The sequence below is a fragment of the Ornithorhynchus anatinus genome, chromosome 1, assembly GCF_004115215.2.
Source record: "Ornithorhynchus anatinus isolate Pmale09 chromosome 1, mOrnAna1.pri.v4, whole genome shotgun sequence".
Taxonomy (NCBI): Eukaryota; Metazoa; Chordata; class Mammalia; order Monotremata; family Ornithorhynchidae; genus Ornithorhynchus; species Ornithorhynchus anatinus.
Genome location: NC_041728.1, coordinates 30,646,860 through 30,673,227, shown reverse-complemented (window position 1 = coordinate 30,673,227; position 26,368 = coordinate 30,646,860). Strand labels below are relative to the sequence as shown.

At 43.3% G+C, this 26,368-nt stretch overlaps 1 protein-coding gene across 7 annotated transcripts in view; it reads right to left on the bottom strand.

Annotated features, from left to right (window-relative positions):
- The window catches only part of GPHN (gephyrin), a 684,869-nt gene that overhangs the window by 363,888 nt on the left and 294,613 nt on the right, over positions 1–26,368 (bottom strand). For all 7 annotated transcript variants that reach the window (XM_029059894.1, XM_029059899.2, XM_029059912.2 and 4 more), the window contains exon 3: positions 16,613–16,670. In XM_029059894.1, the coding sequence (XP_028915727.1) occupies positions 16,613–16,670 (58 nt within the window). The remainder of the gene's footprint in view (positions 1–16,612; positions 16,671–26,368) is intronic.

Sequence of the window (26,368 nt, the reverse complement as noted above, 5' to 3'; positions counted from 1 at the left end):
CATGCCGGGCAGCAGAAGCACGGGAGAGAGTGGAGGGCAGAGACTCGAGTTTACTGCGTGGACGGTGGCGATGGTCAACCACTTCTGGATTTTTACAAAGCTAACTCTCTGGATCCACCACCAGAACGATCACAGATGGAGAGCGGGGCGTTCTGGGAGAGATGTGTCCGTGGTGTCGCTATCGGTCGGAAACGAATCGACGGCATAAGACAAGTATCATTTATAATTGAGAACTGACTTTAGCCAATTAAACTCAGACATTCATGTGTTGAAGTCTCTAGATCAATAGTGACCCAACTACTGTGACACTTTTTTGGGACCTGGGAATTTGTTTTAGGATGGTAGAGAAGTATAGAGGAAAAGGGATGGGCAAGTATAACTATATTTAATTCTGTTCTCTCTATAACACCATCTCATCAGTAATGTTGGTTGAAACATTATTTACGGGGCCTCAATTTCCACTGAAAACTTGCTCTGAGTTCTTACCAGTTTCATAATTGCAACGTGTCTCTGTTTAATAGCATTCCATAAGTAGATAACATTATGCTTAGTTACATGTGTTTCTAAGAGTACGATGATAGGCAGAAAATAAACTGTATCAAATGGTCACTGCTTTATTCAGTATAAGCTGCCCAATATGATTGCATTAATTAATTTTTCTGCATTATTCCAGCTTTACTGATTACCATCATACTGGTTCGAGTGCTCATCACATCCCATATCCCCACTGTGGTAATTGAGAATAAAGCAATTACTTTGTGCCGAGCGCTGAGGAAGACATAATGAAAGTAGACTGGACAAAGACCCTGCCCCAGTAGGGGCTCACAATTATTATTATGGTATTTGTTACGCACTTACTATGTGCCAAGCATTGTTTTAAGTGCTGGGGTAGAATCAAAGGGGGAGGAAGACAGGTTATGAATCCTCATTTTTCACAGATGAGAAACTGAGGCAGCAGGCAAGCAGAGGAGCGGGGATGAGAACAGGTCTCTTGACCCTCAGACTGATGCTCTTTCTACCAGGTCACACTTTACTTTGCAAATGAAGAAAGATCAGTTGTGGCTAAACAAATGTACTCTGGCCCTTTCCAGAATATTAAATGCCTGTGGGTAAAGTTTTCAGGCCCTGGCTAAAATACAAACTTCCCTTTTGATTCTGTGCTGCTCTTTGATGTGGAAAGGTGGCATTAATGTCTGTGTTTACAACAGACCCTGCATGTCATAGAATACAAAAAAGAAGGAGAAGTGATTTAGGAGGCAGTTTTAAAATTCCAAGTCATTTTTTAATATCCAGGTGACTTTGAAGTCAACAGATTTTAAATAAACCAGTCAGTCTCTTGGGGATGATTAATTCTAATTTGCAAAACTTGTATCCTTCACTTGATTCAGAACTTGGTGAGAAGACGCAACCAAAGGCAATTTTACTTAGGCATCGTTGTGAAAGCTTTCTCAGTTTAGTGCCTATTGTTCACCCCCAAAACCTTTCTTACTGGAGGTCTGAACATTCTTTAATCTTCTTTTCCCCTCTGACATTTTATACATCGCTTTCTAATTTCTCCTCATGGCCAATGCCAAAGGCTCACCTCCTCCAGGAGGCTTTCCCAGACTATGCCCCCCTTTTCCTCTGCTCCTCCTCCCCTCCCTCTGCTCTCACCCCCTCACCACCCCACAGCACTTGTGTATATGTACATGCTTATTATTCTATTTATTTAATGATGTGTATATAGATTAGACTGTAAGCCCATCGATTAGACTGTAAACCCGTCAATGGGCAGGGATTGTCTCTATCTGTTACCGAATTGTACATTCCAAGCTCTTAGTACAGTGCTCTGCACATTGTAAGTGCTCAATAAATACTATTGAATGAATAGATCTAAAATGCCCTTTTATTTATTTTGATGCTACTGATGCCTGTCTACTTGTTTTGATGTCTGTCTCCCCCCTCTTCTGGACTGTGAGCCCATTGTTGCGCAAGGATTGTCTCTATGTGTTGCTAAACTGTACTTTCCAAGCACTTAGGACAGTGCTCTGCACACAGTTAAGTGCTCAATAAATACAATTGAATGAACGAATGGGGCTAGGGCAATCTGAGCCCCAATGTCCCTGAGTGATGATGGCTTGAAGGAGTTTTTTGGCAAGTCACTCTGGGCAAGTCACTTCATTTCTCTGGGCCTCAGTGACCTCATCTGTAAAATGGGGATGAACACTGTGAGCCCCATGGGGGACAACCTGATCATCTTGTATCCCCCCAGAGCTTAGAAGAGTGCTTTGCACATAGTAAGGGCTTCACAAATACCACCATTATTATTATTATTATTATTAGTCTCTAGGGGGATTAGTTTAAAGCTTCCAAAGGTTTCCTGGAGTTATTCCCCACTTGTTTCTCTGAGCTGGCAGGTCTAAGGAGAAGATCATTAAGAAGCATCTTGAACTAGACAAAAACCTGCACAACGTCACCTTCTCTTCCTATGTCCTCGGCCTCCCTACACCCTCGTTGGGTGAAGAGAGCAGGTCCAGGATTGCGGGAGTGCCTGAGGTTCCCACCTTATTAACCACAACGTCTCGCCAACCTGGCAACACAATCCCGGCTCGAACCTATCCTGTTCTTAAAGCTTCACAAATTTAGCCAACTTGCTACTCCTACCTTCACCGGCTGTGGGATGGCATGACCAAAAAAAAAAAATGTAAACCAAAGTAGGTTGATGGAAGTGAAAAGCAACACTTAAAATGCAGAGTGCAGGGGCCACTGATTTTGTTCCAAGAATCAATTAATTTGCATTAGTCCTACGTCCAGTACAGCCCTTAGGGAAAATAGAAGGGAGGGATGATTTAGACATAGAACCAGGAATATTTAGGAGAAGGGATCTGGGATGAAGGAAGCAAGAAGGCAAAGTCGTTCAGGACAGATGACTGTGGGCAAGTCACTTCACTTCTCGGTGCCTCAGTTCCCTCATCTGTAAAATGGGGATTAAGACTGTGAGCCCCACGTGGGACAACCTGATTCCCCTGTGTCTACCCCAGCGCTTAGAACAGTGCTCTGCACATAGTAAGCGCTTAACAAATACCAACATTATTATATTTGTTTGAAGAAAGGAGAGATTCTGGTATACACAGCACTCACTGTGAGGGCTCAATAAATATTTCATATGCACCATCACAACTGTGCCGAAGTGAGAAAATCCGTATCAGGAAACAGAGATAATTCGGTGCCCGTGTAATGCTGAAAAGGCACTAAGGCAAACGCCAGTCAGCAGGAGCTGGGTGAGGGCTAGGCTGTGGGAGAAAACTAGCAGAAAACCAATCCAGTTTAGTTAACAGTCCGGAGTCCATGGTAAATAGAAAAATAAAAAATTAGTGGTCAGACAAAAATAAATTAGCAGATATCAAGGCAAGATAAGATCTTCATTCATTCATTCATTCAATCGTATTGCGTGCTTACTGTGTGCAGAGCACTGTATTGGAGGTCTGAACATACTTTAATCTTCTTTTCCCATCTTTGTTGTACTTCCATCGCTTGGGAAGTACAATTCAGCAACAAACAGACAATCCCTGCCCACAATGAGCTCAGTCTAGAAGGGGGGAGACTGACATCAAAACAGATCTTCTAATGTCCCAAGTGCCATGATCTCCATACCTCCTTTGTTCAAATCTAAGTCATAAAGAAGACAATTTTTATTATATCTAAAAGAGTTATAGGAAGATTCTTCATAGTTGAAAGGCCCAATCCACGCGGCAACTCTGGTGTTTCTATTAATCAGTCAATAGCATTTATTGAGCGCTCATTGTGTGCAGAGCACTGTTCTAAGCAATTGGGAGAGTATAGTATAAGAGGGTTAGCGGACATTCACTGCCCACCCCGAGCTTATAGTCCAGATGGAGAGATGACATTAATATGAATAAATAAATTACGGATGTGTTCAAAGTGCTGTGGGACTGAGGGAGGGGTGAAAAAGGGGAACAAATCCAAATGCTTCTTTAGGACGTACAGGTTTCCCATTCTCTGGCCCACACAGAACACTTAGAAGCAGAGCTACAGGTGTTATTAAAAGATTCCAGAAAGCAATTTACTGGAGTCATGGCCAAACTTCGAACCTCTGGCCCAGTCTTTCTGCGGTTCATCTCTCTCTCTTAATCAAATCTGAGGCAATGCCTGAGGCAGATTTGTACTCCATCAATGAAAGAAGTTCTAAGCTCAAAGGCAGCTCTGGGAATTTCACAGATCTCTGAGAAAAAGCTGATGAAATTCATGAGAAAGCATTTTTTTCCTCTTCCGTAAAAAGGAAGGACAGAGGGAATGTATTAAATTCTACGAATTTAGCAGGTCCCTGCCCTCAGGGACTTTCAATCTAATTAGAGAAACGAGCAAATACAGCGTAGTTACAAACAGTAGAAGTACAGGTCTCCTAATTGTTGACTAAATCCTCCCCCTCTGACTCGATCCCCTATCATTTATTAGCATTCCCCCCCCCACCCACCCCAGCTCTCAGTCCCTGTCTCACGGTTATTTTCAACCTATCAGATGACTTCCTTTCTCCTTCCAAATATGTGACTGTTTTCCCCATATTAAAAACATCCTTTCTCAATCTCACAGCCTCCTTCCGCTAGGGTCCTATCTCCCTGCTCCCATCCCTACCCAAACTCCTGTAACAGGTCTCAAACACTCGCTACCTGAGAAGTAACATGGCCTAGTGGTTAGAGCACGGGCCTGGGAGTCAGAAGGTCATAGGTTCTAATCCCAGCTCCACTTGTCTGCTGTGCGACCTCAAGCAAGTCACTCAACTTCTCTGTGCCTCAGTTCCCTCATCTGGAAAATGGGGATTAAGACTGTGAGCCCCACATGGGACAGGGACTGTATCCAACCCAATTATCTTATCTACCTTAGCGCTTAGAACAGTGCCTGCCACACAATAAGTGCTTAACAAATACCATTTCTTCACTACCAATTTTCTTCTTCATCCACTTCAATCAGGTTTTCAACCACCTCACTCTACCAAGAACACACTCCCCAATACCTTCCCTACAGCCAGGTCCAACGGACCCTACTCTGTCCTTATCCTCCTTGCCCCCTTAAGATGCCGCTGACATTGTTGTTTCTCTGATGGTTCTCTCTGGTTACAGTTTCTCAGCCTTTTTCGTAGGCTCTTCCTCCATCTCCCACTCCTTAATTGTTAAGATCCCCCAAGGCACTTTATCGGACCCCGTTGTCTTCTCAATTTGCCCTCACCCCCTTAAGGAGTTCATTCCCGATAAGAATCCTCTATGTGGATGACCCTCAAGTCTATCACACTAGGGTGACCTCACCCTTTTTCCTGCAATCTCACATCTCCTCATACCTCGGGTATGTCTCCGAGATGTCTCGCCAGCACCTCTAGCTCAAACGTGTCCAAAACTGAAATCCTCTTTCCTCCCAACTTCTCAAAACCACCTAACTTTTCCTTCACCATCTTCCTTGCCATCTCTCAAAACCGCAACCCTAATTCCTCTCTTCTTTAACACCATCTCCAGAATACACTCCGTTTCCAAACAAGCCTCCATTACACTGGTTCGGGCACCTATATCCCATCTCAACTACTGCATCAGCCTCCTCATGTACCTCCCTGCCTTTTGACTCTTCCCTGTCCAGTCCATACTTCAATTTTCTCTCAGTCATATTTATTGAGTGTTTACTATGTACAGAGCACTGTACTAAAAGCTTGAAAGTGTGCAGAGTTGGTATACACATTCCCTATTGCCAATGGGCTTAAATTCTAGGTGAAGATAGACACTAGTATAAATAAATGAATTATGGATATGTAGGTAACTGCTGTGGGACTGACAGAAAGGTGAAATAAGAGTGCAAAGCCAAGGGTAAAGATGATGCAGAAGAAAGTGGAGGAGGAGGAAAGTGGGGTTTAGGGAAAGCCTTTTGAAGGAGATAGTGCCTTTGATATGGCTTCGAAGGTGGGGGCAGTCATCGTCTGCCAGATGGGAAGGGGGTTCCAAGCCAGAGGTGGCAAGATGTGAGTGAGAAGTCAGCGGTGGAATAGACGAGATTGAGGCAGGGTGGCATTAGGGGAGCAGAGTGTGCTGGCTAGGTTGTAGAAGCAAATCAGGGAGGTAACGTGGAAGGGAGCAAGGTGACTGACTGCCTTAAAGCCAATGGTAGGGAGTTTCTGTTTGAGGTGGAGGTTGATGAGCAACCATTGGAGGTTCTTGAGGACTGGGAAAACATGACCTGAATGGTTTTGGAGAAAAATGATCCTGGCAGCAGAGCAAGGTATGGACTGGAGTGGGGAGAGACAGGAGACCGGGAGATCAGCAAGGAGGCTGATTGGAGCGATGAAGGCAGGATATGATAAATGCTTGGGTTAACGTGTAGCAGTTTGGAGGGAGAGGGCGGGGTAGATTTTAGGGATGCCGTGAAGGTAGAACTGACAGGATCTGGTGACAGAGTGAATGCGTGGGTTGAATGAGAGGAGGCAAGGACAGCACCCAGGTTACAGGTTTGAGAGACAGGGAGGATGGTGGTGCTGTCCACAATGATGGGAAAGTCAGGGAAGGACAGGGTTTAGGTCAGAAGATAAGGAGTTCTTCTTTAGACAGATTAAGTTTAAGGTGTCAGTAAAACGTTTAGACTGTGAGCCCGTCATTAGGCAGGGACTGTTTTTATCTGTTGCCAAATTGTACATTCCAAGCGCGTAATACAGTGCTCTGCACATAGTAAGTGCTTAATAAATACAATTGAATGAACATCCAAGTAGCAATGTCCTAAAGGCAGGAGGAACTGCGAGACTTCAGAGAAAGAGAGAGACCACAGATGGAGATTTAGATTTGGGAATCATCTGCGGAGAGATGGTCATTGAAGTCATGGGAGCAAATGAGTTCTCCAAGAGAGTGGATGTAGATGGAGAACAGAAGGAGACCCAGATCTGAGCCTTGAGGGTTCTGCAAACAACAAAAGCTCAATAAATACCGATTGTAATAAAAACTGATTGTATAAAGCTCAGTAAATAGTAGACTGTTCTTGGTGGGGATGATGCTATTACAATAAAGCCCTTGCCTCTTCTTACTATACTGAGAATTTCACTATGAGTTAAATTTTGTTTCAAATCATACTTGTTAAGCATTTACTGAATGCCAAACACTGAATTAAGTGCTGGGGTAGATACAAGACAATTAGGTTGGACCAAGTCCCTGTCCCTCTTGAGGCTCAAGTTCTAAGTAGAGGGAGTCATACTTTTATCTGTATTTTGGTTTACGCTCAAGATGGACAAAAAAAGGAACTTCATTATTTTTAAGAAAATGGAAATAACCTAATCTGATCTGCTCCATCTCCTCTGGAAAGTTGTGTCTTTATCTGAAATATCAGAATCGTGAACAATGATCAATTCCAGTTTAAAAAAAGGATTCAGTAAATGAACACTTTATCTTCCCTTTTCCAGAATGGACTTCCATTTTTAATACAACACAGTACAAGCAGATAAAGAAGCTAATATTTGACAAGCAGTGTTTAAATCAAATACTGTGCCCATTCTTTTTTAACCTTCCTTATTGCTTTTACCCAACATAATACATTTCTCATAGCATTCTGACATAGTTGATCTAACGGAATTATAGTTATGTTTGTGTTCTAGTCAACACTGGGAACCTGACAGTAAACTCATGAGTTTTTTAACGGAACCAAGCAAGATGGCTAGAGATAATAATTTCAGGGATGGTGGCACTCTCAAACACCGATATCCAGATTAGCTGTGGACAAAACATCTTGACAGAGCCATTTCGGTACAGTATAAATGAAGCAATAAAATGTTACTCTTCCACTTTGTTTCATTAAATGTATCTTTTTACTGAGCAGGTTTTCTTCAACAAGCTTATTTAGTCGATAATGGACCCATTTTTTCTGAGTAAAAGGTAGTTTTAAAATGATTTAAAATTTATTATAAGTTATCAAAGTTCAATGAGGTCATCCCCAGTGAACTGCAGTTTTCTTATGAGCAGGTTAATGTATTCACTCTGAAGTCATGAATCAAATAAGAATTTCAGGTGGGAAAGAAAAATCCAAATACTCTTATACATCAAAAATCACCCTCCTGCAAAAAACCAAAAGGATTTGTCTTCATAGTACTAACACTGAGCTGCGCTGAAATAATATCAGATTTCTGTTGAAATCTCATGAACTTACATGAGATTATTTACATTATTTATAATTATTTACATTGTTTGTGGAGTTTCACTATTAACAGTAGGATATGTACAAATATTGTCTGTTTATGTATGTGTTTCTCAGTTTGGATGATCGTACCTTCTTTTGGATGGTATTTGTTAAGCACTTACTATGTGCTAAGCACGGTTCTAAGCACTGGGGTGCATACAAGGTAATCAGGTTGTCGCAGACGGGGCTCACAGTCTTCATCCCCATTTTACAGATGAGGGAACTGAGGCACAGAGAAGTTAAGCGGCGTGACCAAGGTCACACAGCAGATGAGCGGCAGAGCCGGGATTAGAACCCATGTCCTCTGACTCCCAAACTCGTGTCCTTTCCACTGAGCCACATGACTTGTGAGCCCCATGTGATTCCAGTGACTATGCCCACTCTAATCCAGTGTTTAGTTTAATGCCTGGCACCTAGTAGCCATTTAAAAAATACAAATATTATCACTATTGTTACTATCAATGCTTAGTAATACTCTTTGGGGAAGAAGCCTGGCCTACTAGATAAGAGCACAGGTTTGGGAGTCAGCAGGGATTCTAATCCCTGCTCTGACACTTGTCTGCTCCGCGACCTTGGCCAAGTCACTTCACTTCTCTGTGCCTCAGTAACTTCATCTGTAAAATGGGGGTTAAGACGGTGAGCCTCATGTGAGACAGGGACTGTCCCCAACCCAATTTGCTGTATCCAACCCACTGCAAAGTATAGTGCCTGGCACATAGTAAGACTTAACAAATACCATGCTGCTGGTTATTATTAGTAACTCATCCAAGGAGATTCCGGCTAATATCTTGCAAGAAGGGGAATGAAATTCCATAAAATTCCAGTCAGCTTCCTCTTTGTTCATTCTCAGTGAGCTTATAATGTTCGCGTTTTGAAATCCTGTGAGATTTCTTCAGTCTTTTGACATCGTACTTGTACAGGTACATGAGCAGATCACCCTCCTCTATATAAGACTCAGTCAATTAACCATCAGGTCCAAAAGCTTATTATTCTTCAGAACTGTAACTTCAATTACGACTTACTTAAATGTTAGAGCAAGGAGCAGAGGTTGGCAAATTACCTGTTCTTTTAGGACCACATCCTCAATGGTGGAAGGTGGTTTGAGGAGAAACTGTTGAAGTGTTCAAGGATGCCTAAAAGTTTGTGGTTTGATTTACTCTGAAGAGACTTGGCTGTCTTCAGGCTTGCCCTCCTACCATTTTGCACTCCTGTTCCTTAAATGATTCCTCATGCCCTGGGGTTATTGTCCGTAATTATCCTTAAGGATGCACAGCCCCCTGAGCTGAAGGTAGACCTCTGATCTTACCAACCAAAGCTTAGCCAACCAATCCTGGTGTTGTCTACTCCCAGAGCCTATAGCCTTGATAATTGACAGATACAGTATTCTGTCGAAGTACCCATTTGCTGGTTGCATTTGAAGAGCAGCTTCTTTGATGTTGCTGGGCAGCTTCTTGCTTTAACTGAAACCCATTTCTTCTTCCCTTTTTATGGTATTTGTTAAGCGCTTATATGTGCTTACTATGTGTACTAAGAGCTGGGGTAGATACAAGCTAATCAAGTTGGACACAGTCCATGTCCCACAGGGAGGCCCAGAGAACTGACCTGACTTGCTCAAAGTCTATCAGCAGACAAATGGTAGAGTTGGGATTGAATTACCCTCTTTATTTTGTTAATGAGACGTACATCCCCTTGATTCTATTTATTGCTTCTGTTTTTGTCCATCTCACCCGATTAGACTGTAAGCCTGTAAATGGGCAGGGATTGTCTCTATCTGTTGCCGAATTACACATTCCAAAAGCTCTTAGTACACTCAATACTATTGAAAGAATGAATGATTAAAACCCAAGACCATCTGACACCCAGGCCTGTGTTCAATCCACTAGGCCATGCCGTTTGGTTCTAGGTAGGCACCAGGAATAGTATCTTCCCCATATAAATTCTTCAAAGGATTCAATTAAATAATTTAACCATCCCTTAACCTTTTCTCCTCTAGGTGAAATAATTCCATTTTCTTTAGCCTTTGTTCTTTGAAGCTGCTTTCCATCCTATCATTTTATTGCTTTTTGCTCTGTCTCAGATTCTCTACATCCTGTACTGTTGAACTCGGCTCAACCCACTACTCTAATAAATGTCTGCCCAAAAGAAAGAACACATATTTCTTCCAAAACAAGGTACTTGCAATCCTGCAAACCTCTATGTTCTCAAAAAAAAAAAAAGTTGCACTGTTAAAATTGTTTCAGTGGGGGTGATTTGAAAACAGTTGAAATAGTACAGGTTCTATCATACGAAATGTGTAGGAAAACAAAAAGGAGCCAGACACCGTCTCTGATTCTTCGGCTGGAGTGCCTTACGACAACTTAGGAAACCAACGCAATCAATTTACAAGTGCTTAGAATTCAGCTTCCAGGTAACCAGGTAGTTGAATTTACCCATTTGCCAGTTGATTGCTGTAAGGTCATTCAGCAGACAAGTGGCAGAGTCAGAATTAGAATCCAGGTCCTCTGACTCCTGGGCCTGAGTTCTTTCCACTGGGATAGGCTGCCTCTCTAAAAGGATTTAGGGTCGAGGGAATTAATTGGGGAAGGATTTCTAGAGGAGGTAGGGCTTCAGGAAGGTTTTGGAGATCGAGAGACCTGTGGTCTAGTGGAACCAAAGAGAAAGTGAGGTCTAGGAATGGGGAAATAATAATAATAATAATGTTGGTATTTGTTAAGCGCTTACTATGTGCCGAGCACTGTTCTAAGCGCTGGGGTAGACACAGGGGAATCAGGTTGTCCCACGTGGGGCTCACAGTCTTAATCCCCATTTTACAGATGAGGTAACTGAGGCACCGAGAAGTTCATTCATTCATTCATTCAATAGTATTTATTGAGCGCTTACTATGTGCAGAGCACTGTACTAAGCGCTTGGGATGAACAAGTCGGCAACAGATAGAGACAGTCCCTGCCGTTTGACGGGCTTACAGTCTATTCGGGGGAGACGGACAGACAAGAACAATGGCACTAAACAGCGTCAAGGGGAAGAACATCTCGTAAGAACAATGGCAACTAAATAGAATCAAGGCGATGTACAATTCATTAACAAAATAAATAGGGTAACGAAAATATATACAGTTGAGCAGACGGGTACAGTGCTGTGGGGATGGGAAGGGAGAGGTGGAGGAGCAGAGGGAAAAGGGGAAAATGAGGCTTTAGCTGCGGAGAGGTAAAGGGGGGATGGCAGAGGGAGTAGAGGGGGAAGAGGAGCTCAGTCTGGGAACGCCTCTTGGAGGAGGTGATTTTTAAGTAAGGTTTTGAAGAGGGAAAGAGAATCAGTTTGGCAGAGGTGAGGAGGGAGGGCGTTCCAGGACCGCGGGAGGACGTGACCCAGGGGTCGACGGCGGGATAGGCGAGACCGAGGGACGGCGAGGAGGTGGGCGGCAGAGGAGCGGAGCGTGCGGGGTGGGCGGTAGAAAGAGAGAAGGGAGGAGAGGTAGGAAGGGGCAAGGTGATGGAGAGCCTCGAAGCCTAGAGTGAGGAGTTTTTGTTTGGAGCGGAGGTCGATAGGCAACCACTGGAGTTGTTTAAGAAGGGGAGTGACATGCCCAGATCGTTTCTGCGGGAAGATGAGCCGGGCAGCGGAGTGAAGAATAGACCGGAGCGGGGCGAGAGAGGAGGAAGGGAGGTCAGAGAGAAGGCCGACACAGTAGTCTAGCCGGGATATAACGAGAGCCCGTAATAGTAAGGTAGCCGTTTGGGTGGAGAGGAAAGGGCGGATCTTGGCGATATTGTAGAGGTGAAACCGGCAGGTCTTGGTAACGGATAGGATGTGTGGGGTGAACGAGAGGGACGAGTCAAGGATGACACCGAGATTGCGGGCCTGCGGGACGGGAAGGATGGTCGTGCCATCCACGGTGATGGAGAAGTCTGGGAGCGGACCGGGCTTGGGAGGGAAGATGAGGAGCTCAGTCTTGCTCATGTTGAGTTTTAGGTGGCGGGCAGACATCCAGGTGGAGACGTCCCGGAGGCAGGAGGAGATGCGAGCCTGAAGGGAGGGGGAGAGGACAGGGGCGGAGAAGTTAAGTGACTTGCCCAAAGTCACACAGCTGACAAGTGGTAGAGCCGGGGTTCGAACCCATGACCTCTGACTCCAAAGCCCATGCTCTTTCCAGTGAGCCACGCTGCTTCTGAAGTCACCAGAGGAAGAGGACTCAAGAGCACAGTACAACTAGGAGGTAGGTTTGGGAGGCGGGAAGGGTGAGAGCCAAGACACAAAAATTAAAGGGGGCTGACGTAATCAACCAATCAGGGGCATTTATCGAGTACTTACTACGTGCAGAGCACTTGGGATCGTATGAAAAAACGGAGATTGTAGACACGTTCCCTGCCCATAGCAAGGTTATGGAGAAACCTCGTAGAGAGCCTTTGAAGAACAATCTCGTACTGCGGATTATCTATTGTACCACGTGAATCTTTTCTTGTTTCTATGTAGTTTCACCTTGATTTTGTAGGCCTACTTTTCCATTTGTCTTTGTCATTGTGCATTCTATTCCTGTCTTCCAAAGTCAGTGACTCCTCTCAATTTAATATCACCTGTAAGTTTGATGAGCATGTACTTAATTCCTTCTTTCAGATCATCAATAAAGATTTAAATAGAACCTAGTCCCAAAAAGGATCTATCTTCGTCTATTTTTACCAGGCCAACAGAATTTTTGAAATCAAAGTCGAAATTAGAATACGTCTGTGATTCTCTCTGTGTTCCGGTTCTGATGTACTTCAGAGGCAGGGTGGGTTTGCATTCACATCCATCTATGCTATCCTCTAAGAGGGGAAAAATCCATCTGCCACTTGTCTGTGGGACCTTGGGCAAGCCATTTCACTTGTCTGTGCCTCAGTTACCTCATCTGTAAAATGAGAATTAAGACTGTGAGCCCCATGTGGGACAACCTGATTGCCTTGTATCTACCCCACTGCTTGGAACAACCCTTGGCACATAGTAAGCGCTTAACAAATACCATTATAATTATTATGAAACTGAACCATTTCTTTTTGAGGTGTGGAATCTTTCACCTTCACCAAGCAACGTATTTTTGCCAAACGTCACGTGTCTCTGGCCTCCTGCTAAACTGGCCTACCTGTCACGTAGCAGACTATAATTCTGCTTCATTTTTTGAAGCTGTTCTCTGAATTTTTAAAACATTCCTTCTGCTCTCCTTCCTACTCTCCACCAAACGGCCAAGGGAATCCACCCCTCCCCAACACCCCGGGGCCCGGATGCCCTCCTCTCCCAGACCACCCGACTGCCCCACTCAGGGTTCCCGCACGTCACCGAGGGACCTCCGTCCCACCCTGCCTGGCACCAACCCTATCGGGAATGAGGAAACCACCTGCAGTATGTCAACTCTACAAATCCCCAGGAAGGCTCTGGCAACTGCTGTGTGGTGGTCACTGGGGCTACCGGTGTGAGCTGCGAGAAGTCTGAAATTCTGTTCTTTGTTTTTCTCTTTATGTTCTCTTAGTGTTAGCCCTTAAGTCTCTTGCCAGACAATAATAATGATGATAAATGGTATCTATTAAGCGCTTACTATGTGCCAAGCACTGATTTAAGTGCTGGGCACTTCTAAGCGATGAGCCTCCTGAGGGCCAGAGACTGTTTCTGATTCTCACTTGTGTTTTCTTTCCCAGTGCCCTGCACACAGTGAGTGTCCAATAAATATTACTGTTACTAATTGAGTTCTTTATTATCCTCCACGTTTCTTACAAGTCTTGCTGGTAAGGCTGACTTCTCCAGGTTTTGTTGTATTTATTCCTGTCTTGTCACCTGAGCTTGAGTAAGACAAGAAGACAGAATTAATAAAGCATTAATTTAGACTGTGATCCCTATGTGGGACAGGGACTGTGTCCAATTTGATTACCTTGTATCTACCCAGCAGTTAGAACTTATAGGAAGTGCGTAATAGATACCATTAAAGAAAAAAGATGAGACATCGCTAGTAGATTTAGACCTTTTCCAGAGACTTCTTTGGGCTTCTTTGAAGTTTAGCTGGTCTTTTTCTGTGATTTAGCTTATGAATTCTTGCCCATTTCTACTGAGCACTTTGTTTTCCCTTCATTTGAAGCACTATGAAAGGCTTGAATTCTGTGGGTTCATGTGGAGACCATTGAGTAGCAATAGTGTTGAGGTTTTCACAGACAGCATATACTCAAAGCTGCATCAAATCATTTTAGAATAATATGATTTATAGTTGAGTCCTAAGAGGCTACTTAGCCCTAAATAGTAATGCTTCAAATATTACATAGTGCAGCTATACTCTAATTGATTCTGTAATTTCTGTGAAACAAAACTCTTGGTCTAACTTTCTTAAATGGGAAAAGACCACAAATTTTCCCTCGTATTTGCTTTGAAAAACCCCAACAGATCATGGGAGAAATTAAAAATCAAGGTTTTATCTCCGCCTCCACAGCACTTAATACCTTTTGGTTGATGGTTCAGTTGAATCAATTCACCTGTAAGTGCAACTTCAAAGTCAGAACTTAAGAAACCTTCCAGCTCCTCATGCAAAACATGAAAAGCAGCATGGCCTAGTAGATAGAGCATGGGCCTGGGAGACAGAAGCACCTGGGTTCTAGTCCTGACTTTGCCCCGGGTCTGTTGTGAGACATTGGGCAAGTCACTTCACTTTTCTGGGCCTCAGTTACCTCATCTGTAAAATGGGTATTAAAACTTTGAGTCCGGTGTGGGACAGGGACTGTATCCAACTCGATTTGCTTGTATCCCCTCAGTGCTTAGTATAGTGCCTGGCACATAGTAAGTGCTTAACAAATACCACAACTATTATTAATGATACTATTATTGTTAAAACGGTGCTTGGGATACTAATTCCACTAAATGGAAGCTTATCATTTTAAATTATATTTCAATTATTGGCTTTTATTGACCAAAAATGACATTCAGCAATTATGATTTAGATTGCATTTTCATTCTTTGATATGACCTAAATTTGGAAACCTTTTGAATGTTTGAATTGTACAAAAACCCAATGTTTAGAAGATGAAGGGGGAAAAGAAACTATTATGCTAAATACATGAGCTGAGGAGTTCAGATGATACTTTTCTAACAAGAATAAGTTCTTTTATAAACCAATTTGGGTATATTCAGATGGAAGAGCTCGCAAATACTATGCCTCTACATGCCCTATTATAGATCCTGTCCTTATTTTAAATGAAGATAGCAATATGATTAGCAATCAGCAGATAAAACTCGCTAATTTATCTATGGTGCTGAAAAACCAGCAGGAGGGAGACTGTGGGAGGAAATGCAGGGAAAGAAGCCACTACTGGTAGAGAGGACAGAGGGAGGTGAGGGGTGAGCTAGGACAAGAAGCACGTTGTGAGCAGCCAGCTTCTCTGGGTAGCGCCTTGAAAATTGCTGCACTGTTAGATAACTCATAAGGATAAAGAAAACTCCCTGCCCATGGGTCTCTTGTTTGGGAACCGGCGGTCTTCACTGTGGGTGTTCCCATAGACACGGACACTGAGAAGAGTCACTACAAACCCAAATAATGACATTCACATATGGCCAGAACACGATGAAACAAAGAACAGAAACAGTTGAAAAAACATTTGTACAATTTTTTTCCTTTAGCATGCCCTGTCTCCATCCAGATAAAACCTACCTAAGCCCTTTTTTTGCAAAGAAATCTCCTGAAGCTGAGAGCAGATTTTTATATACTTCTGTATACCTTTGTTTTTAAAATTTAACTTTTTGTATCTTTCTCAAATACACTGTTCTACGTAAACTAGACCGCAACATCTTGAATTACAGAAAGGACTTTCTCTATGCATTACACTCTTATGCTCCATACCTGTATATCTTTCATATTTTCTGAGCGCTTGTGTGCAGAGCACTGCACTAAGCATTTGAAGATTATAGTATAACAGAGTATAGTGCCAAGCACCCCATGAATGCACATTAACTGCACTCAATTCTACCGGAATGCAGGTTTTCACTAAGAATTTGCAATAGAAAGTGATGACATATTGGAATCTTTTCTTCAGGCAATGAGCTACTGTCTCGAATAGAGCGCAGTAAGGGGTTGGAAGTTTTGATTATGCACATCTACACAGCGTTGGGTAGAGGCCAAGGTGTGTTCTACAATTTCTCTTAACACAATATTTGCCAAAATATGACCTTGCCATTATAAAATAATGGGGTGTATTAATTGAATTTGACTACAAATGGATCCTTCTTAGCACAACATTTTTCTTGAGAATATTTGTGAGTGACAAAGCCAGCATGTAACATTTGACACATTCATCTGTAATTCCACTGAGTGAATTATTGGCTGGGGATCGAACGAAACTACAAAACAATCCTTTCATTTCTTCCCATCCCCAGGTTCCCTGTCCCCTTAGAGAACTTAAAGACGTATATCATACTGTACCTTGATTTCTTCTATTTCATCTGGCACTATCTTGTAAGCCGATATAGTCCCACCCAACCTGAAAGTAGGAGAAGAAAACATTCTCAAAACCAATAAAAGTATACAGGAAAGTGTGGGAGATAATACTATTGCCATTTGCACCAGTTCTGGAAATGCAATTATCATTATTTCTACTTCCATGATTGAGGTGATTAAAAAGAGGCTTGTCTGTTAACAGTAAAAATACTCCTATTAGTGAACAGAAGAAGAACTATAGTGTGAATGGTTTAAGACAGAGGTATCGGCTGGTTTTAACAATTCACCATCATTAAATTAAATTGCTTCTGAGAAATCTTGTTTTGAAATGGTGCAGATGATGCTGAGGGCTTCACCGTTAGACTCCGCGTTCGCTAAAGTATTTCAAAAACAGTGATATGATGGTACCACAAAAATCCTGTTTTTATTTTCATTCATCTTTATCGGTACTCAACTTCCCCCAACTGACAGATATCATCTCCTGATCTGACAACTTAAGTTGCCTTACAATCTTCAGACACCGCTTTCCTTGTTGACAAGTCTGTCGATTGATTGACGGTGAAGGTGCTTGTCAGAATCGAAAGCTCTGTCTCTGATCCTTTCCCTATCACTAACAAAGCGAAGGAGGTCTATGTGGTAGGCGGAATCCCGTTCAACCTATTCTAAGCTGCCGTACTTGAGGATGCAGCAAGAGATTTGGGAAACCTGAGTCGGAGGACAGTTCTGGGACACAGGAAAATGGTTCCAACCCAAAAGGCCACGAGAAGTCTTTGAAACAATGGTTCAGAAATGGCTTGCTATACGCAGATGACTGTGCTCTTGAGGTACATACACAAGAATCAATCAGTGGTATTTATTTAGTGGGAGAGGACAATGCGATAGAAAGAGGTAGGCATAATCCCTGCTCAAAATGAGCTAGCAGACTAGAGGGGGACACAGATATTATATGATATTACAGATGGATATGTACACAAGGGCTGTGGGTCTGAGGTGAGAACTCAAAGGGTTTGAGGGGCGCAGACCCAAGTGGATAGGTGACATGGAAGGGAGGGTGACTAGGAGGGTAAGTCAGGGAAGGCTTCATGGAGGGGATGTGATTTTAGTAGGGCTTTGTTGATAGGTAGAGTGGTGGTCTGTCGAATACAAAAAGGGAGGGAGTTCCAGACCAGAGGAGGACGGGGGCGATGGGTTTGCAGTGAGAAAGGTGAGACCGAGGAACAGTGGGTAGATTGGCATTAGAGGAGCAAAGTGTGTGGGTTGGGTTGAAATAGGAGATCAGCAAGGAAAGGTAGGAGGGGGAGAGCTAATTAAGTTCTTTAAAGCCGATGGTAAGGAGTTTCGGGTGGATATAGTCGATAGAAACTCTAGGAGTTTGATACTGACTATATCTTGTATTATATTATATTATATTTTGTATTTGTTAAGTGTGTATGACGCAGCACGCTCACTTTACTAATGTCAAACTACTCACTGAACCTCTATCTCGTCTCCCTCAGCTGTGACCCCTAAACCTTTCATTCATTCATTCATTCAATAGTGTTTATTGAGCACTTACTATGTGCAGACCACTGTACTAAGCGCTTGGAATGTACAAATCGGCAACAGAGAGAGACAATCCCTGCCCATTGACGGGCTTACAGTCTAATCGGGGGAGGACAACGGGAGAAGTATATGTGGAGTACATCAGTGCCTGGCACATAAGTGCATAACAGATATCTTAAAAAAAAAATCAACCACCCAAAAACCACTGAAACTGTGGTTGTTAATGCCAGGATGATGATCACTCAGAGTAGGTTGAAAAGGGTAGGACTCGTTAGTATGAGAAGCGAGGCTGAAAAGCGACCTGTGTGAAGGCTGTGGAGGGACAAACACAATTACTATTCTCCAAAACACACACAAAAATTAGAACACTAGATTTCCATTAAAGCTTGCCAGCGATTAGTTTCGACACAGACAAAAGGAATCAGTACTTCACACAGTAGGTGGTGGAAACATATGGAATCTGTTACCATCGGATGTTATACGGCTAGAAATAGCATACTTACGAAACGTTTCACTACTTTGGAGAATGAGCTTCCCTGCTAAATTATAACCTGAAAAATACAGGGGGAATAAGCAAAATCCTGACATCGCTAATATGAGGTAAAATAATAATTCAATAAAAAATCAATTTTTACATTGAATTATTTTAATGTAAAAATTGTACATTCCCAGAAGAGTCAAGTAACTCTGGAATTACGTTTTTAATCTGAACTTTGTGGCCTTGTAAAAAAAAAAAAGCAGGCCAGACAGGCCACCTGATAAAACATGCTTAAGACAGCATGACTTAGTGGGTAGAGGCAACAGAGCGTAGTGGGTAGAGCACGGGTCTGGGAGTCACGAGGTCATGGGTTCTAATCCTGGCTCCGCCACAGGTCTGCTGTGTGACCTCGGGCAAGCCACTTGACTTCGCTGTGCCTCAGTTACCTCACGTGTAAATGGGGATTAAGACTGTGAGTCCCAGGTGGGACAACCTGATTACCTTGTAACTAGCCCAGTGCTTTTAGAACAGTGCTTGGCACACAGTAAGCGCTTAACAAATACCATCAATATTATTATAGAGCACAGGCCTGAAAGTCAGAAGGACCTGGGTTCTAAACCCAGCGCCGCTACTTGGCTGTGTGACCTTGGGCAAGTCACTACACTTCTCTGTGCCTTAGTTACCTTACCTGTTAAATGGGGATTAAGACTGTAAACCCCATGTTGGGCAGGTACTACGTCCAACCTGATTAGCTTGTATCTATCCCAGTGCTTAGTTCAGTGCCTGGCACATAGTAAGCGCTTCACAAATACAATAAAAAAAATCCAAAAAGGACTAAAAAAACCCCCACAGACTGTCCTTGTTCTTACCACCCTTGTGTTTTTCTCATTATCAATTTTTCCCTCTCACCTCCCCTATTCAACATGAGCTACCAGTTCTGTATTATTTTTCTAGACTCAATGGTGAGCTCAAGCTAGTTTACACCAATTCGCAAGAACTGCATTTTCAAAAAATCTTAAAACCAGCTGAAGAGAGTTTTCCAACCCGCTTTTATGGGAATAAAGTTGCATCCGGTTCAATGAAAAGGACTCGTCATTCATATATAAAGTAGAGCCTTATGTTTCAGTGGGAACCTGCACACGTAGGCTACTGTAACTAGCACAGTTGCTTGCCAGATTATTAATTACAGTGTAATGGCATGTCAAAGTGAGCATTTTTAATCCTACCAGTGCAGAAAAAAAGTGTTTTACAGATTTCTGGGTCACCGACTTAGGGGAAAATCCTTTCTGGAAAATAAATCTCCAATTTCTTCAAAATTTCTGCTATCCTTTTCACTTCTTCAACAATAAAACACATGGATATTTATTAGGAAAAAGTTCTTTTTAGCAAACTGGTTGCAGAAATTTTGGCAGCTCCCTCCTGCCCCAGCTTGATATCATTTCACAGATTCTATTATTTTCCACAGAAAAGGAGAGTTTTCAGCTCCAACTTTTGAATTAACCTGGGGAATAGACTTCAGTACACAACTCAAGATTGTTCCGAGCATTCCACAGTACTGATAACCTTTCTACGGTCATTTCAACTCCTTGGAAATTTAAGAGCCAAAGTTCAAGTCAATATGAGGAGAATATAATTCACCAGAGACTCCCAACCCATCAATTACTGTAAGGATAAGCACTGAAATTCCCACTGGCTCTTCACCAACTCTCCCTTCTTATGTATCTGCTCTCTTCATCCACTATTCCACGGGAAGCAGTGTGGCTCAGTGGAAAGAGCCCGGGCTTAGGAGTCAGAGATCATGGGTTCAAATCCTGGTTCTGCCACTTGTCAGCTGGGTGACTGTGGGCAAGTCACAACTTCTCTATGCCTCAGTTACCTCATCTGGGAAATGGGGATTAAGACTGAGTCTCACGTGGGACATCCTGATTACCCTGTATCTACCCCAGTGCTTACAACAGTGCTCTGCACATAGTAAGCGCTTAAATACCAACATTATTATTATTATTATTCCCCAGATCACTCTCTTGGCCCCTCTAAATTTCACCTTTCAGTTGTATCTAGTCCTTGACACTTCTGCTTCCCACCCTTTATTCCCTCCCCACATCAAACTTCTCCTTTCAAATCCGCCTGACTATAGTCGCCTCCATCTTCAAAGCTCTCCTGAAATCCCACCTCCTCCAGGAAGTTTCCCCCATTAACTTCCACCACTGTGGCTATTCAAACATATCTGGAACAAGCTGCAAATGACTTGAAAAGCAGAGTAACCTAGTGGATAGAGCCTGGGCTCGGGAGTCAGAAGGTTCTAATCACGACTCTGCCACTTGTCTGCTGTGTGACCTTGGGCTAATCACTTACCTTTTCTGTGCCTCAGTTACCTCATCTGCAAAATGGAGATTAAGACTATGAGACCCATGTGGGACATGGACAGTGTCCAATCTGATGAGCTTGTATCTACTCCAGCACTTTATACAGCACGTGGTACACAGAAAGCACTTAATACAATTTTTAAAAAATGATGCGAGAAATTGCCTGTTGGGACAAGAACCAGGACTAGTCTAATTTAATGTGGTGGACGGTTATTTTTTTTTATTAATGGAGTTTTGTGGCACACCCATGTGCCAGACACTCTACTAAGCACTGGGGTAGACACAAGCTAAACACATTGGACACAGTCCATCTCCCACATCACCAGCTCACAGTCTTAATCCTCAATTTACTAGGTGAGGTAACTGAGGTACTACAGAAGACACGTGACTTGCCCAAGGTCACAAAGCAGATGAATGGGGGATTAGAACCCAAGTCCTTCTCCCTACCAAGCCAGTGCTTTACCCACTAGGCCATGGTGCTTACTTTGCTCATTATGAGTTTCTTTCTTCTTTGATAACACACTCCTACTTTTAAACAAATAGATATTTTTCTGTCTCTATACCAAAGCTTACTGAGTTTACAAATTTTAAACTTAGGTTTGTTTCTACAAGTAGCGGCACTTCCTTAACTTCATTACTAATTGAAAGCTCCATGAAGGCAGGCTTCATGTTGACCAACTCTACTGTTCTCGCCCAAGTGCTTACTTCAGTGCTCGGTACACAGTAGGTGTTCAATAAATACCACTGATTGACTGGTTGCCTGGTGAATTCTTTGATTGTATTTGTTAACGTCTTACTTTGTGCCAGGCACTGAACTAAGACCTGGGGTAGAAACAAGATCATCAGGTTGGACACTGTCCTTGTCAATCATATGAACGCTTATTCTGTGCAGAGCACTGTACTAAGCATTTGGGAGAGTACAATAGAATAAACAGACTCATTCCCTGCCCATAATGAGCTTACAGTCTAGAGGAGGAGACAGACATTCATAGAAATAAATCACATGAGGGAATAGATAGTTGAGGGTTAGATTGCATTTTCATGTTAAATACGAAAAGTGTGTTGGAAACTTGATTTCGTGGACCATCCCTTTTCCTTTTTTAATGTCGTTTGATGAGTGCTTACTATATGCAGACAAGACAGACAAGCTAGGCAGACTGGCCACAGAACATGTCCCATGTAAGGTTCACAGTCTTAATCCCCATTTTCCCGATGAGGGCATGGAGAAGGGAAGCGACTTGCCCAAGATCTCACAGCAGACAAGTGGTGGAGCCAGAATTAGAACCCAGGTCCTTCTGACTCCCAGGCCCGTGCTCTATCCACTAGACCCCAGAAGCTTATATTGTAGTGTGTGATACTAAACAAGCACTTCAAAGATTCTTCCTCTACTTTAGTTCCCTTCCTGCCCATGAACGCATACAGCCATCTTTCCCCCTTACTGCCGGTAAACGTTTCTTCGCTGAATATTCCGAAGCTGATTAGATAAGGATTGACACCGAAGCAAGTTAATTAGTCTCCAGATGTCTAAAATCATGTCAAGCCGTCTAATGAGTGTTGATCCCCAAGAATTTCCTGCCACAGCCCATAAAACATCATGCTCGATTTTGCCTCCTTAACCCAGAACTTGGGTTTTCCAGCCACGTCGGCCTAGTCTTGCAGTGCATCAAATCCCTGGGGCCGACCGCAAAATAAATCGTATCCCCAAATGAATATTCAAATAATTAGAAGACACAGTCACTTTTTACCAAGTATGAAAAGGGAGCAATAGAAAAGGTAATGTGGTATTTTTGGAGAAGCAGCACGGTGTAGTGGATAGAGCATGAGCCTGGGAGTCAGAAGGTCATGGGCTCTAATCCCAGCTCTGCCACTTGTCTGCTGCGTGACCCTGGGCAAGTCATTTTACTTCTCTGTGGTTCCGTTACCTCATCTGTCAAATGGGGATTAAGACTGTGAGCCCCATGTGGGACTTGGATTGTGTCCAACTTGCTTATCTTGTATCTACCCCAGTGCTTAGTACAGTGCCTGGCAGCTAGTAAGTGCATAAGAAATATCCTTTTAAAAAAAACCCAAAAAACAACTGAAACGGTGGTTGCTAGTGCCAGGATGATGGACGATGAGACTGTGAGGACGTTGAGACCTGAAGCCCACATGGGACAGGAACTCTGTCCAACCCAATTTGTTTGAATCCACCCCAGCGCTTTATATGATGTCTGACTCATAGTAACGAATAACACAATTATAACTATTATTTATAATGTTTAATGCATTTTTTTCTCCTAAAGCAAAGGTATTGCTGGAAACTACATAAATAAGCCTTCTTTCTGAAAGTGATATGGTAGAAACAAAATCAAATAGTTGACCGCTGAATAAAAATCTGAAAAAAACCCTCAAGAGATTGACTGTGGCTGCTAGAGAGAAGAAAGAATAGCAAATCACCCCAATCCCCCTATAAATCTCCTAGAGCACCCACGGATACTCTAATTCAGTAAAGTGTTATCCACGATTTTAAAGGGGTGTTCAGGAGAAAGCATATATATTCCAAGTCTTGTTCCAAGAGGAATCTTGGAAAAGTATACTACCTCCAATATTTAGTGGCTAAATTTCTGTTTATCTTCTGGCACCTTCTTACACTCATTAAACTATCCTCATTAAGGGCAAGAAAGACCCACTCTCTTCCCACCTTCAAAGCCATATTAAGGTCACATCTGTTCCAAGAGGATTATCCCAATTAAGGCCTCCTGCAAACTCATAGTTCGCTGTGGGCAAGGTACGGGTCTGCTAACTCTGTTGTACCGTAGTTTCCCAAGTGCTTAATTCAGTGTTTAATTCTGCACATAGCTAACACTTAATACCACTGATTGATTGATTTTCCCTGGCTCCTCCTCCTTTGTGTGCCATCTATGCACTTAGATCTGTGACCTTTGGGCATATGATATTTCAATCAGTCAATCGTATTTATTGAACACTTACTGCATGCAGAGCACTGTTCTAAGCGCTTGGGAGACGACGATATAATAAGAAACAGACACATTCTCTGCCCACAAGCTACAGTCTACAGGCTTACAGCCCAGATCCCAGGGTTGGGCAATTCTGCTTGACAGTGGGAGAGGTGCGGGGAGGGAGGAGTGGAAAAAAAGGAGATCTGACGAACATTAAATTCTTTCTGCTGTCCTGCTCTCCTACTGGGCACTGAGTGGTTCCTAGCTTGCTCCGAATTGAGAGATGGTGGGAACAAGAAGTTCACACACATTCTGCCACACCAAGCTATGATAAAAATAAGGTATTGGTAAAGCACTATGTGCCAAGCACTGTGTTGAGCACATAATCAGGTCAGAGCCCCTATCCCACATGGGTTCACAATCTACGGAAGATAACAACTGATCAGGCAGAATGGAACTCCTGATGACAGAAGCGGTCATTCAGGACATCGATATATTATAGTCTTCCTCACACCTGGGTGACCTACATATTCATTCAATAGTATTTATTGAGCGCTTACTATGTGCACAGCACTGTACTAAGCACTTGGGATGAACAAGTCGGCAACAGATAGAGACGGTCCCTGCCGTTTGACGGGCTTACGGTCTAATCGGGGGAGATGGACAGACAAGAACGATGGCAATAAATAGAGTCGAGGGGAAGAACATCTCGTAAAAACAATGGCAACTAAATAGAATCGAGGCGATGTACAATGCATTAACAAAATAAATAGGGTAATGGAAATATATACAGTCGAGCGGACGAGTACAGTGCTGTGGGGATGGGAAGGGAGAGGTGGAGGAGCAGAGGGAAAAGGGGAAAAAGAGGGTTTAGCTGCGGAGAGGTAAAGGGGGGATGGCAGAGGGAGAAGAGGAGCTCAGTCTGGGAAGGCCTCTTGGAGGAGGTGAGTTTTAAGTAGGATTTTGAAGAGGGGAAGAGAATCAGTTTGGCGGAGGTGAGGAGGGAGGGCGTTCCGGGACCGCGGGAGGACGTGGCCCGGGGGTCGACGGCGGGATGGGCGAGACCGAGGGACGGTGAGGAGGTGGGCGGCGGAGGAGCGGAACGTGCGGGGTGGGTGGTAGAAAGAGAGAAGGGAGGAGAGGTAGGAAGGGGCAAGGTGATGGAGAGCCTTGAAGCCCAGAGTGAGGAGTTTTTGTTTAGAGCGGAGGTTGATAGGCAACCACTGGAGTTGTTTAAGAAGGGGAGTGACATGCCCAGATCGTTTCTGCGGGAAGATGAGCCGGACAGCGGAGTGAAGAATAGACCGGAGCGGGGCGAGAGAGGAGGAAGGGAGGTCAGAGAGAAGGCTGACACAGTAGTCTAGCCGGGATATAACGAGAGCCCGTAGCAGTAAGGTAGCCGTTCGGGTGGAGAGGAAAGGGCGGATCTTGGCGATATTGTATAGGTGAAACCGGCAGGTCTCGGTAATGGATAGGATGTGTGGGGTGAACGAGAGAGACGAATCAAGGATGACACCGAGATTGCGGGCCTGAGAGACGGGAAGGATGGTCGTGCCATCCACGGTGATAGAGAAGTCTGGGAGAGGACCGGGTTTGGGAGGGAAGATGAGGCGTCTCTTACAGAGATATATAAAGCCTGAATTAAGTGATTCTTCAAGAAGCCTAAAAAAGTGCTACATATCTGGAGTTTTGTTACAAAGCATTGTAATTTTTATTTTCTTCAATTAGGTTACGGGATTCCACAAGTGAAGGGGACCTGCAGTCAGGGAAGATTGGGAAAGAGTCGAAAGAATGGAAAAGACAAGGCCAGGAGAACATGGGAAGAGACATATATCCAGTGAGAGATACATCTCTGGAGATTCCATCTCTGACAGCCTCTTCGCTGGTCTCCTGCTAATCCTGGGAACGACCAAGCATGTAGAACTGGGAAAAAAATCTACTTGGCTGTTCCTTTCCCAAGTTCTTTCCTGGGCTCTCCTGCTGCTCCTAGCAATGTATTTATGTACCACATATCCCTAGGTCCACTGCCTAGCCATGCTAACTTTTGTTTTCTAAAAAAAATTAGGAGTGCATGTTTCGATCCATTTAAAAATTACCATTTTATTTTCTTGATAAAATCATTAAGCATCTGAAGTGTATGGTTTTATGCAATTTATAGATAAATCTAGATTACCACTTGTGAGGTCCCCAGGCAGAATGAGAGTGCGGATGAGGGGGTAAGAGGGAGCAGGGGACACGAGGAGGAGATTTTAGGGAGCTCACTCCAGATTTCAATTTTTTCAATTTCAATTTCAATTTTTAAGGCAGTGGGCTTTTCATTCCTTCATTAACAGGATCTTTGCAACCAAAGTTGACTTTTTCACACATCTGAACACAGAGTGAAGATGAATTTTTTATTCTTTTAATACACACACAC